Genomic DNA, 13,553 nt, shown 5'->3' with positions numbered 1-13,553 from the left:
TATGAATTTACCAAAAACGTATGAGTGGTCTAAAGCACAGAGGTCTCCTCCTACATTGTCTTCAGGGCTGGTTTCAAAATACAGTGGATTCACCTTAGGTTGAAAGGAAAACCTATTCTCCTTGAGAAAATTCACTTCAGAAACCTGCAAATGTTTAACATCTAAAGAGAATAAGCCAAATCCTTCTTTCAGTCACAGTAGTGCAAACCCAGAGTAGCTCGACTAAAGTTTGTGGAGTTATAACTTTGGGTTTGCATCAGTATGGCAGTGTAACTGACAGCTGAATTTGATCCAATGTGTTTTGTTTTTGTTAAGTTACCACAGCCTTGTGTGTAAATAGATCTACTTTTTTCTAAAAATGTTTAAAAGAAACCCAAACCCTCTTTCTTCTGATAATGGAAATGGTGATAATATATTATGTCTTAGGAGTACTGTAATGGATTACTCTTTGTCCTTGTAGGTGTGACCAAAATCAGTCCTACAAAATGCCCAAAGGAGATCGCCAAACAGATGGCATCTTCAGCAGAGGAAAGCAATATACTTATCTTGCAGCAGAAGAGTAAGTATAAAACAAAACCATGACAGCATCAAAGCTAGTGAAAAGAATTACATTCAAATTCAGATATGTGGCACTCTCTAAAAGTCTGTTTATAAATGACTCAACAGAGAAGTTTTCCTCCATCCTGGGAACAGAATTTTACAAAGTAGGATTTTTCTTCTTTGTTGCAACCAAGGAAACAGAACCCAAGAAAAATTAATCAGAATTTTTGTGTTTGGGGAAAGTAAAGTCTATCTATTTTGTAGTTTTCTATAGCATCTATCACTTCAGTATCATAAGAAGCACTTGACAGTTAAATAAATTCTGTATGGCAGAATCTAAAAGTGGTTTTACCAGAGGAGGAAAGAGTAAACAAAATCAATGGCAGTTTCAAAACTGCATTGTTAATTCAGCTGACCACAAGCATTAAAATTAATGATTTTTGTAATAAAAGATTTACACTTATTGGTGCTTATTTAGCATCATTCATCTGAGGAAGCTGCACTGAATTTGACTGCTGTCTCTGAAAAAGGGCTGCTGTCTGCATCCACGTGTCATAAGAACTTCAAAGGGGGCATCATCTGACCAAAAAGTGAGTGGTATTAGCCAAAACCCATGGTAAACAGCAACATATCTCCCCAAACAGGAGAAGACTGAGGCTTGGTCTATACAACCAATGTATGTTGGTATAACTACATAGCTCAGGAGTGTGGAAAAGCCACGCCGACAGACATGGTTCTACCAACCTGGCCCCCAGCGTAGACAGTGCTATGTTGATGGGAGCACTTCTCTTGTCGACATAGCTACTGCCTCTCGGGGGGACAGAATACCTACGCTGATGGAGAAGCTCTCCTGTCCGCATAGGTAGCATCTTCACTAAGTGCTGCAGCGGTGCTGCTGCAGTGCTGCAAGTGTAGACAAGCCCTTATAATGCTGCACGAAAGCGAGTCTACATAAATTGGCACCAGGTGAGACTAACCCTAAGCCAAACTAATGAGAGAGGTTTAGCTTTGACACATAAAGACTTTAATTATTTGGGTCCTGATTACTTGAGAGGCTAACTTGCCACGGGTGTGGTACGAGTGCAGTTGGTACCTTCTAAGGTCCTGGACATAACAGCCCCCTTCTGGGTCTGTGGAACTTGCTCCCCATCTTGGCTTATCAGAGTCACCAGATTTGGTGACTTGTACCTCATGCTGCAAGATGCACCTGTTTTCCCACATTTCACCTGGAGAGCAGAGAAGGGGGGGGGGGAAGGAGGAGAGGGAATTCCCAAGCTCTGCCCCAAATAGCTTGATCCCCTAAAAGGGAAAGTCAACTAACCTAGTCTCAGCACTCATTCCGAGTCAAATGTACCTACATCCGGCCATGGTGACTCAGCTCGATCTAGCTGCAATGAAAGTAGCATCAAATGAAGCATCACACAGTTATGAAGTGGATTATAGTGGGGGTGAGAAGGTGAAGAAGACCTAGTATTTCAGCTCAAAGAGAGGGAAAATAAAGAATGACTCTCTCTCCAGGTCCATTTGGAGCATTCAGGCTATGAACATTGCCATTGACTCAATTTTTAGTACCACCGTTGCACTGATCTTCTCTGCAGAGAAGGCCAGATTCACTTGTCTATCTATAGAGCCTGGACAGGAGGGGTAGTGTCAGCGGAGATGGGATAACAGGCAGAGAATCAATAGACGCATCAACCTTTAGAGTGATAAAAATCCTCTCAGGCCCCCTTGGGGGAGACAGGGTAACAGACACAGCATGAGAATTGTGCATGGGGAGATGGAGCTGGGGGCAGAGGAGACAGAGAGGGAGCAGTGGAGAAGGCTCTGGCCTTGGTAACTTGAAATTGAGATGGGGGGGAAAAGATCGCCGGAATCAGAAAATACTGGCAGCTGCTGGAGGAAGGGTGCGTGGCTTCCCTGAGCAGAGATTACTAGACACAGGAGCAAAGCCAGCAGAGCCATCTCAGATCCTGGCATGACTGTGCAGCTGCAGGGAAACTGCTGTGCAGAGCTGCAAGGAAAAGCAGCAAGCTGTTGCCTGCCTTGTCATGCAGACCAACATGTCACCAGCCAGGTGAGAGTGCCCTGTCAGAAGAAGGAGAGAGAGTTAACAGGACCTTCCAGAATTTGACACCCTGAGACAGGGCCGGCTCCAGCATTTCTGCCGCCCCAAGCAAAAAAAAAAAAAAAAAAAAAAAAGCTGCGATCGGCGGCGGCAGTTCAGCGGCAGGTCCTTCGCTCCTAGAGGGAGTGAGAGACCTGCTGCCCCCGAATTGCCGCAGGTGCTGCCCCTCTCCCCTGGCCGCCCCAAGCACCTGCTTGTTATGCTGGTGCCTGGAGCCGGCCCTGCCCTGAGAGCTGGGAAAGCTTGCTGGTTCCAAAGGGCTGAAGGCCCCCAACAGTCTCTGCAAGCAGGAAGCTCAGACACAAAGCTGGCTGCTCTAGTTTCCACACCCACGATCTCTGTTCACTTCCATGTCCAACTTCTTAGCAATAGAAAACAGGAAGGAAAAGAAAGACTATCTTTCTCCCCCCTCCCCTCCAAGCGGAAACAGTGGGACAGAACAGGGGAACCAAAGTGAGTGTTCCATGCTTCTAAATAGAAAGAAGCATTAGAACTGGAAGGAAGAGAGAACTAACAAGGGTTTATAAAGACAGATAAAAAAAAACCCACCTCTCTCAATTCTTTTGTCTCCAGGCTTCTTTAAACAGTACTATAATCCCAACTGTCTTGAATCTCTGTCATAGACTAGGAAAAGACAGATGTATGGCTACATATCCTGTTAAGCCCATGGTCCCCAAACTCAATGTAACTCAAATTCCCACCCTCTAATCACAGTCATTGTGCTTACTGTGTCATGGAACAGGATACAAGTTTGGAAGTTGTCGGTGCACAGTTTACAGTCTTACATCTTTTCTGAAGTTGATTACTGGCTTTATAAATCATTACCCCTTTTGTCTCTGGCATTCGCTATAACATGGTAGATGTTGGACAGAGATCCCAGTGTTCTTTGCCTAAAGAGATTCAACTAATAAAAATGGGACGTATTTCTTATATAGCTTTTCCATTATGGGAATGCTCACTTCAGGGATTGGGGTGCGTTCTATAAGTGGTGGTTCTTTGCCTCAAATAGTGGTCTCCAATGATTGCATTTTCCCCGGTTGTTGAAATGGTCAAGCTTTTGGCAAGGACTTTAGCTAGTCAGTTACAATGGGGAGGTTGGCAGGAACCAGAGACTTAGACAAGAATGTGTAGCTGCCAGCTGGAGTGGGTTGAAGCTAAGAACAAATGTTGTGTCAAATTTTGCAGAAAGGTTTTGGCCAATTCTTTTTCTATAGTTCTCTAGTCCTCAAAGGAGTTGTTTAACATGAAATTCTGAAGGTCCAAAATTCCCACAAATGAGTGGAAGTCTCATTCAGAGGGCAGGTTGTACAGTGTCCAGCAAATGAGGTTACCGTTCAATAGCTATTTTTATCTTTGATATTCACCATGTGTTGCTTCATACTCTATAGATCATCCAACCACTGCAGGATTACTCACTGCCTGGTGGTTCAAGAGCTCAACATATTAATAGTTTTATTTTTTAAAAGGCACAGTATAGTTCATTTGTGTTCTCATATAAGCCTCTTGAAATTACGGCATTCACATTTATCAGCAAACATTTGTGCTAAACACACTCACTTATGGAAAAATTCATCTAGTTTTTCATTTTGCAACAGGGCTGCAGGTATTGGAATCCTTGTTGTGGTTCTTGCTGTTTTACTGATCATTGGCTGCTGGTATTACAAAAGGCGATGTGGCTATAAAAACCTCCTGGTAAGTGTGGCAATTCATGTTCTGGTACACCATCATTATTATTATGGTAGTGCCTAGAGGACACCACCAAGATCAGGGCACCATTGAACGAGGCACTGTACAAACACATATGAGAAAGCTTTTAAAATAAGACGGGGAGGGGGGGGAGAGAAGAGGAAACCAAGGCACAGAGAAGTGAAGTGACTTGTCGAAATAAATAAATAACCCCCCACACACACACACAAAAACAAACAAACACCCACCTACAAACCACCACACATGATCAGTGGCAGGGCCAGGAGTAAAACCCTGTCCTGCAGACTCTCAATACAGTACCTTTTCAATTACATCATGCTGCCACTAATATATATCGAACACCCCAAGTCTGCTAAGCACTTTAAGTCAAATCAAAGACTTAGTCTCTTCCTCTAATAGTTTACATCTAAACAACAAATGGCGCGGGGATAGGGAAGGAGGATGACAAGGGTTACAATTACAAGCTTATGTGTTTAATATAGTGGTTGTACATGTGCACTGTGTTGTCCGTTTATATAAAAAGGTAACTTGCAAAGGAGGAAAATGAATTTGTGCCCTTTTGTACTTCTTTAGATTTTATTTATACATCATAAAGAGGTACTTGCTGAGCGTTTCAAAGATATTATATTTGGAGTTCTGTCTTCTCTTAGTTGAATGGGATAGTAGTTTTGAACCCTTAACAATAAGAGCTTTTCTCCAAAATATTTTACTTAAATAGGTTTTGTACAACCTGAATAAAACTCTCCTCTCATCTCAATTAATTGGAAGTTGTACGTCCTTGTGATATCATAACCCTATTACATCTCCCCTCCAGTGGGGCATAGTGTCTTCCAGAGTACACATGACCTGAATTTCTATAGTGTTAAAAACCCACCTTCGAAAACCAAAATAAAACACTTTTCAGACTCTTTATACATCACAGAAAATGCAAAGTAATTTTTCCCCTTTAAAAGTATTATGAAAATATAATTATGATGTTTGTTGGGGGAGAAACTGGACAGAAGAAAGTGACTATGCAGGACTGAAATAGGAAAGGAAGAAGAGAGGTGAGAAGGAATGATTTTAAAAAGTGGGGGACATCAGAGGGAGAGGCATAGCAGCTGGAGGAGAACAGGATAAAACAGCAATGTGTGGGAATTGGAGACAGGTGGAAGTTAGTACATTTTTGTCCTCATTTTTGATCATCCCATGATTGGATGTCTCTGAAAAAAGAGCATGGATTGCATTAGCAGTGACAAAGCTTGCATAATGCCTACTGGCATTATGTCCACATTTTTATTGACTTTCACACTTTAAGTGATACATTTATAGTCATACTCAAGGATTCTTTTTCTGTCACTCTTACCTTTCCTTACTGTCTATTACAGAGTAAAAGCTCACATGCTGGCACTATGAGAAGGGTGGCAGGTGAAGATGCCCCACTGGATTGCAAAGCACTTTTACAGGAGTACAGCAACTTTAATTCTGTGGTAAGCTGAAGTCCAAGGTTTCATTTACTTACAACATTTAGGGTATGTCTACACTATGAGAGTAGTTCGATTTTACTTAAATCGAATTTTTGGAATCGATATTGCAAAGTCGAACGTGTGTGTCCTAAGGACAGTAATTCGACTTCGTGAGTCCACAGTAACGGGGAAAGCGTCGACATTGGAAGCGGTGCACTGTGGGCAGCTATCCCAGAGTTCCCGCAGTCCCCGCTGCCCATTGGAATTCTGGGTGGAGCCGCAAATGCCTTCTGGGTAAAAAAAATGTGTCGAGGGTGCTTTTGGGTAACTGTCGTCATCCGTCCATCACTCCCGCCCTCCCTCCCTGAAAGCGCCGGCGGGAAATCAGTTCGCGCACTTTTCTAGTCAGTGACAGCGCGGATGCCACAGCAGTGCGAGCATGAAGCACGCTGCGACCATCGCTGCAGTTGTGGCCGCTCTCAACGCCTCGCAGCTTATCATCCACCTTTCCCTGAGGCAGATGCAGATAAGTCAGGCGAGGAGGCTACGGCACCGCAGTGAGGGCCTGAAGTCTGAGAGTAGCACAGACCTCTCAGAAAGCACGGGACCCAGCGCCGAGGACATCACGGTGGCAATGGGTCATGTTGATGCCGTGGAACGGCGATTCTGGGCCCGGGAAACAAGCACTGAGTGGTGGGACCGCATAGTGCTGCAGGTCTGGGATGAATCCCAGTGGCTGCGAAACTTTCGCATGCGGAAGGGAACTTTCCTTGAACTTTGTGAGTTGCTGTCCCCTGCCCTGAAGCACAATGACACCCGGATGCGAGCAGCCCTGACTGTCCAGAAGCGAGTGGCTATAGCCCTCTGGAAGCTTGCAACGCCAGACAGCTACCGGTCAGTCGCGAACCAATTTGGCGTGGGCAAATCTACCGTGGGGGTTGTTGTGATGCAAGTAGCCAAGGCAATCGTTGATGTACTGCTGTCAAAGGTAGTGACCCTGGGAAACGTGGAGGCGATCATAGATGGCTTCGCAGCGATGGGATTCCCAAACTGCGGTGGGGCCATAGATGGAACTCACATCCCTATCCTGGCACCGGACCACCAGGCCAGCCAGTACATTAACAGAAAGGGCTACTTTTCCATGGTGCTGCAAGCACTGGTGGACCACAGGGGACGTTTTACCAACATCTACGTCGGATGGCCGGGCAAGGTTCATGACGCTCGTGTTTTCAGGAACTCTGGTCTGTTTAGACGGCTGCAGCAAGGTATTTACTTCCCGGACCACAAAATAACTGTTGGGGATGTGGAGATGCCTATAGTCATCCTCGGGGACCCAGCCTAGCCGCTAATGCCCTGGCTCATGAAGCCCTATACTGGCGCCCTGGACAGTGAAAAAGAACTCTTCAACTACCGGCTGAGCAAGTGCAGAATGGTGGTGGAGTGTGCTTTTGGCCGTCTCAAGGGGAGATAGAGAAGCTTACTGACTCGCTGTGATCTCAGCGAAACCAATATCCCCATTGTTATAGCAGCTTGCTGTGTGCTCCACAATCTCTGTGAGAGCAAAGGGGAGACCTTTATGGCGGGGTGGGAGGTTGAGGCAAATAGCCTGGCTTCTGATTATGCACAGCCAGACAGCCGGGCGATTAGAAGAGACCAGCGGGACTCGCTGTGCATCCGGGAGGCTTTGAAAGCTAGGTTCCTGACTGAGCAGGGTAACCTGTGACTTTTAAGCTAGTGTACAGAGAAGCTGAACCTGCCCCCGTTTCTTTACCCAGTTAATGTTGACTATCCTCTCCAGTTACATACCCTCTTCACCCCCTTCCAACACACGTTTAGAAATAAAATCACTTCTACTTTGTTAATGAACACCGTTCTCTTTACTACTGTTTTCGCGGGAATGTTTTAAAACTGGGACGCAGACTGTGGTGGGGAGCGGGTGTAGTGTAGTGACGCAAATGAAGCTTCTAAACTCAAGGATTGACAGGCTCCGCTGTGGTGGGCTGGTTGTTTCAACGGAGCCTGTCACCCCTCCTGATCGGGACTGTGTGTATGGGGGGGGCTATGTGACTTTGTGGCAGGGGGAGGACGGTTACAGATCCCCTGCTGCGTGGCTCTGTGATCCTGCATAAGGACCGCCGCTTAAGATCTGTAACTGCCCTCCCCCGCCACAAAGTCACAGAGCAACCCACCCCCCACCACATAACATGAAAACCTCCTCCCAGACTGACCAGGGTAACTAGTCACTGCACTGTGTATGTGCCCTGCTGCTGTACCTGCCCCCGCCTATGTACCCTGCCAAAGGTGACTGTCCTGTCCAATTACCAACCCCCTTTCCCCTCCTTCTCCAAAAGAACATGATGGAAACAGTAATTAACAGAAACGTATTTTTTATTATCAACTACACATGGAACTGGGAGGTGAAACTTGGACGGGGGCTTGTGTCAGGCGGGAAGAAAGAACTTGTCAAATTTTGGGGAATGAGAGCCTTCTACTACTAGAGCTCTCTGCAGGGGTGGAGTGAGAGTTAGCATGGACTCTGCCGCCCCTCCTTCTTTGAACTTTGGGTGAGGTGGGTATGGGACTTGGTAGCGGGGGAGGGCGGTTAGAGATAGATTGCAGCGGGGCTCTGTCCTCCTGCCTCCGTTCCTGCAGAACATCCACAAGGCGCCGGAGCGTGTCCGTTTGCTCCCTCAGTAGTCCAAGCAGCGTTTGAGTCGCCTGCTGGTCTTCCTGCCGCCACCTCTCCTCCCGATCCATGTTTGCTTGGTGCATTTGGGACAAGTTCTCCCGCCACTGGGTCTGCTGTGCTGCCTGGGCTCGGGAGCAGGCCATAAGCTCCGAGAACATGTCCTCCGTGTCCTCTTCTTCCTACGCCTAATCTGCGCTAGCCTCTGGGAGTGTGATGCCAGGCTAGGTTGTGAGACAGTCGCAGATGTGGCTGTGGGAATGGGAAAAAGGGAGTGAATTCCTCAGAAATATAAATGTAGTTGTGAACAAAGAACATAGTCTTTCTCTGTGAACAAGACCATGCACAGCACCTATCACATGCGCACTCAGCACAAGGTCGAATTCTCGGCCTTCGCATTCAGTGCCTGGGGTCTTGCACAGCACATTTGAGAAGCGGGGCAGGACAACGGAATTTCTGTTGCAGGCAGACATGGTAAGCCGTAGACTTGTGGCAGCTTAAAACTTTAATATTAGCAATGGCCTCATTTCACATTGAAAGCAATGTCAGTCCCTGCTGCCAGCAATCCGGCAAGCAGGAACTCTGCCCCTGTCCCACCCCCTCGCGGCTGTCCCCGGGAACGATCCCTGTAGGCTGCCCCTCTCCCGCCTCCACCGCGTGGCTGCAAACCAGCGGTTACAGTTCTGTAAAAGAACGGGCAAGCAGTACTAACACTAACATTCCCCTACCTAATTCAAAGCAGGTCACCATGAGCGACATCACCCTCATGAGGATCTCTGACAGCGAGAAAGAGAGAATGCTTCGGGAAAGCCTCCAAAGACCAGGGCCGTATGCCGCCCTGCTGTGCAGAGCAATGATTCCCGAGTACTTGATTGTCTCGTGGCGCAGCAACGTGTCATACTACGGAGGACCCAATAAGGCCGCTCTCCCCAGGAACCTGATGCAACGGCTTTCACATTACCTCCAGGAGAGCTTCATCGAGATGTCCCAGGAGGATTTCTGCTCTATCCCCGGACATATAGACCGCATTTTACTCTAGCTGCACTAGCAGTGACTAAACAGTAGAGTGGCTTGGGCAGGACAATCATGCAAAACAGGACATTGTTAGATTTTTTTTTCAATAGTTGCACTGCCCAGGACTGAACCGTTAAGCGCCTAGGGCAAACTAATCATGAGAAACCCATTTTTGTTATTGTTAATATTCCTGTTCTGTTAAAAATAAATGTTTAGATGTTTACAACACTTACTGGCTGATCCTTCCCCAGATTCTGTGTCCGGGTTAATGGCTGGGGACGGTTGGTAGGGGATCTCTGTAAGGGTGATGAAGAGATCCTGGCTGTCGGGGAAATCAGCGTTGTGAGCGCTGTCGACTGCCTCGTCCTCCTCATCTCCTTCCTCATCTTCCCCGTCCGCTAACGTGTCCGAGGAACCGGCCGTGGACAATATCCCATCCTCAGAGTCCACGGTCAGTGGTGGGGTAGTGGTGGCGGCCGCACCTAGGATGGAATGCAGTGCCTCGTAGAAACCGGATGTCTGGGGATGGGATCCGGAGCGTCCGTTTGCCTCTTTGGTCTTCTGGTAGCCTTGTCTCAGCTCCTTGATTTTCACGCGGCACTGCGTTGCATCCCGGCTGTATCCTCTCTCTGACATGTCTTTAGAGATCTTCTCGTAGATCTTTGCATTCCGTTTCTTGGAGCGCAGCTCGGAAAGCACGGACTCATCACCCCAGATCCAAGACTTCCCGATCAGTCCATGCTGGGGCCCTCTTTCTATTCTGAGATTGCACGGCCATCACTGCTGGAGAGCTCTGCATCGTTGCCAGTGCTGCTGAGCTCGCCACGATGTCCAGACAGGAAATGAGATTCAAACTGGCCAGACAGGAAAAGGAATTCAAATTCAAATTTTCCCGGGGCTTTTCCTGTGTGGCTGGTCAGAGCATCCGAGCTCGTACTGCTGTCCAGAGTGTAAACAGAGTGGTGCACTGTGGGATAGCTCCCGGAGCTATTAGCGTCGATTTCCATCCACACCTAGCCTAATTCGACATGGCCATGTCGAATTTAGCGCTACTCCCCTCGTCGGGGAGGAGTACAGAAGTCGAATTAAAGAGACCTCTATGTCGAACTAAATAGCTTCGCGGTGTGGACGGGTGCAGGGTTAATTCGATGTAACGGCGCTAACTTTGACATAAACGCCTAGTGTAGACCAGGCCTTAGTGAACGCTGCAGTTAGTCAGTGAGATGACCCTTGGTGAAGAAGTAATGCCACACTCTTTTACCTCTGGTCAATGACATCTTCTCTGGATTTGCATTATCTAAGCTGGGTCTGCATCTTCCACATGTTGACCCAATCTGTTAAGAAAAGTACTCTTGTAATTCTTGTAATGAAAATGATTTGTGAAATCTAATATTAATAGCTTGCCTTTTAAAAATTCTCTTCTTCCTCCTTGACTTTAATGCTACTCTGATTTAGTTGCAACATGATCATTCCTATTTGATCCACTAGCTGTAATAAAATGGTTATATGCTACAATATCCTGCAATAGCAGGGTCTTCATGTCAACAACTCTACCATTTTTATGGTGTGTGGGATTCCCTGATCGGATATTGATTGTTTGTTCTTCTGACATGCAGTACCAAAATCCACATACTAGCTATTTATCGTAGCATTAATTGGGATCCTCAGCATCAATCGGCACAGAAAGATGCATTGTAACCAATAAATGCCCATTCCCCCCAAAATAGTTCAACTTCCAGAAAGTGAGTATGAATAGTTAAATATAAATACATTTAGTTGAAAGGAAAAAGGGTAATGAAATAATTTATGGTCAATATGCAATAAATATTGTTAAGTTTGAAATAAGGTATGTACTTAAATCTGCCACAACTCTAATGTTTTATTATAATCTTCCTCCCCCCCCCATCCCCTTGAAAAAGCCTATCCTTACAGTACTGAACATTTATTCTTTGATAGCAGCTGCATGGACAAATGTCTCATCACAAAATGAACTCAATATTATGCACAACCAAAAAAGCAATGCTAATTAAAAAAAAAAATTCAGTTGGTTCAGCTGTTCTAAACTACAGTATTATTTAAGGACAACCAAGTAAATGAATGTGAAATTCTTAAGAGGAATACAGAGCCGGCTAAAAGATAATATTTCAGATTTAGTGTGGTTTGCTTGTCCCCCAATGCATTCATTCTATTTAGCATCTTCACCCCATTTTTTGTTGTTACCACAGGTACCTGATGCTCCACCAGCATATGACAAAATCTCTGCAGACCCATTGCCACCACCTTATTCACCATGATGTTGAGTCAGTCTTAAATGCCAAGTATACAAATTGCTTCTCTTCGTGCTTTTGCTTAAACTCATATGCAAGCCTAGCATTCTTTATGGGTAAACTGTAATAATAAAGTACACATTTCCATGAATAGTTGCTGACAGTTATTGCCTGGTTAAATTTACTTTTCAGCCACAGCACCAGTGCTTGTGATACTTAGATGAAGTTGAACACATTTTGGCTTTAACTTTTCATTCTGTTGGTCAGATTAATTCAACATACAAGCAGATCACAAAACTGGCTATGTTATAGTCCTCATATTTCTACCAAGAATACAGGTATGCTGCAGTGTGAGAAGGGAGAGGTCTTTACTCTCCTCTTTTTCCCCCTCTTTTTTGGGGGGTGGTGGGGGGGAGGAATTTCAGATAAAGCTTTAATAAAAAAAAAAATCAGCTAGAGTGGTTTTACTTCATCTAGTATTGCAAATACCAGCCATTTCTCCTACAAGCACTTTTTAAAAGCATACTAGCCATAGGGACTCAGTAGAAGCCAGAACACACACAATTGACAAAATACTGTTTTTCTGGGTTTTATCCCCATATCACCGTTTCTGCATCTGTGTTAGATGCAGCTCCTCGTTAAATTTAAAATATGAATGAGGCAAGATAGGAATTGCTGCTTAAAGTAAATAAGTTATATCTATATTACCCTATACCTGTCACTATGGTATGGTCATCATTGGACTTTTTGTTGGAAGTAGGGTGACCGGACAGCAAGTGTGAAAAATCGGGACGTGTGTGTTTGGGGGGGGAGGGGTAATAGACATCTATATAAGAAAAAGCCCCAAATATCCGGACTGTCCCTATAAAATCGGGACATCTGGTCACCCTAGTTGGAAGTCTTACGAGAGAGGAGAAGGACTAAATAAGCATGAAGTTTGAAATACCATCTTGTCTGTAGAAATCAGATTTGAGACAAATGAGGTATTATTGGAAAACCTCATTCAGCACAGGGAGTTATGGCAGCTCATATTCCATGAAAAATACAGAGGACTTCAGTCTTCAGCACTGTCAATCTTCCACCTTTCATGTACACTAACTTCAACAGAAAATAAATGTATTAAGAGCTCTTCTCTCTCTCTCACACACCACACGTATAACTAAGAGTTATGACAGTTTTAAGAAACCATCTTTTATGATGTCCTTGTCTGTAGCTAATTCATTGCCAAGCACAGTGTAGAACTAGATTTTTACTTAGAAATCAAGGCAGTTTGACAAGTTTATACATAAAGAACTGCCTTATTTGTACAGCAAGGAGCTAGCCTAAAGCTGTCTGATGTTGGGGGAAAATCACTAAAGAGGGAGATGCAATGTTGAAACAATTAGTAAAATGCCAGTGATTAAGAATCTGGTTCTTCCTTAAATGAATATGCAAATTAAAAAAGCCTTAAAACAGGAAAAGTTTTAAATCTATAGTAGATTTACCTAACATAACCTTTTGTATGGAGATACATAACCAATTCTATATTTCTATAGAAATGTATATTGTAAATGGTGTGTGGGATCAGTTAAATTAGATCCCTACGTGCTTGTGGGAACAAACTTGTATAGTAACTGACAAGTTATAACTAGCATACCTGATTTTATAATTTATTAGATATATGTTGTATTCTCCATTAATCTCCAAACTAAAATTATGCCGGACATTGGACAAATTGACTACTTACGTGAACTGTTCATTTGCATTTCTTCTAGGAAGGTGATACTTGG

At 44.9% G+C, this 13,553-nt stretch overlaps 1 protein-coding gene across 1 annotated transcript; it reads left to right on the top strand.

Moving 5' to 3' along the window:
- Positions 1 to 485: 485 nt before the first annotated feature.
- MLANA (melan-A) lies at positions 486 to 11,913 on the top strand. Its single transcript, XM_034774873.1, has 4 exons — positions 486 to 559; positions 4,261 to 4,357; positions 5,740 to 5,841; positions 11,743 to 11,913. The coding sequence occupies exons 1-4, from the start codon at positions 486 to 488 to the stop codon at positions 11,809 to 11,811; spliced, it is 342 nt and encodes a 113-aa protein (XP_034630764.1). The 3' UTR covers positions 11,812 to 11,913.
- Positions 11,914 to 13,553: the final 1,640 nt, after the last annotated feature.

This window comes from Trachemys scripta, chromosome 6 (genome assembly GCF_013100865.1).
Source record: "Trachemys scripta elegans isolate TJP31775 chromosome 6, CAS_Tse_1.0, whole genome shotgun sequence".
Taxonomy (NCBI): Eukaryota; Metazoa; Chordata; order Testudines; family Emydidae; genus Trachemys; species Trachemys scripta.
Note: the sequence above shows the minus strand (reverse complement) of the source record. Positions and strands in the feature narration are given on the sequence as shown.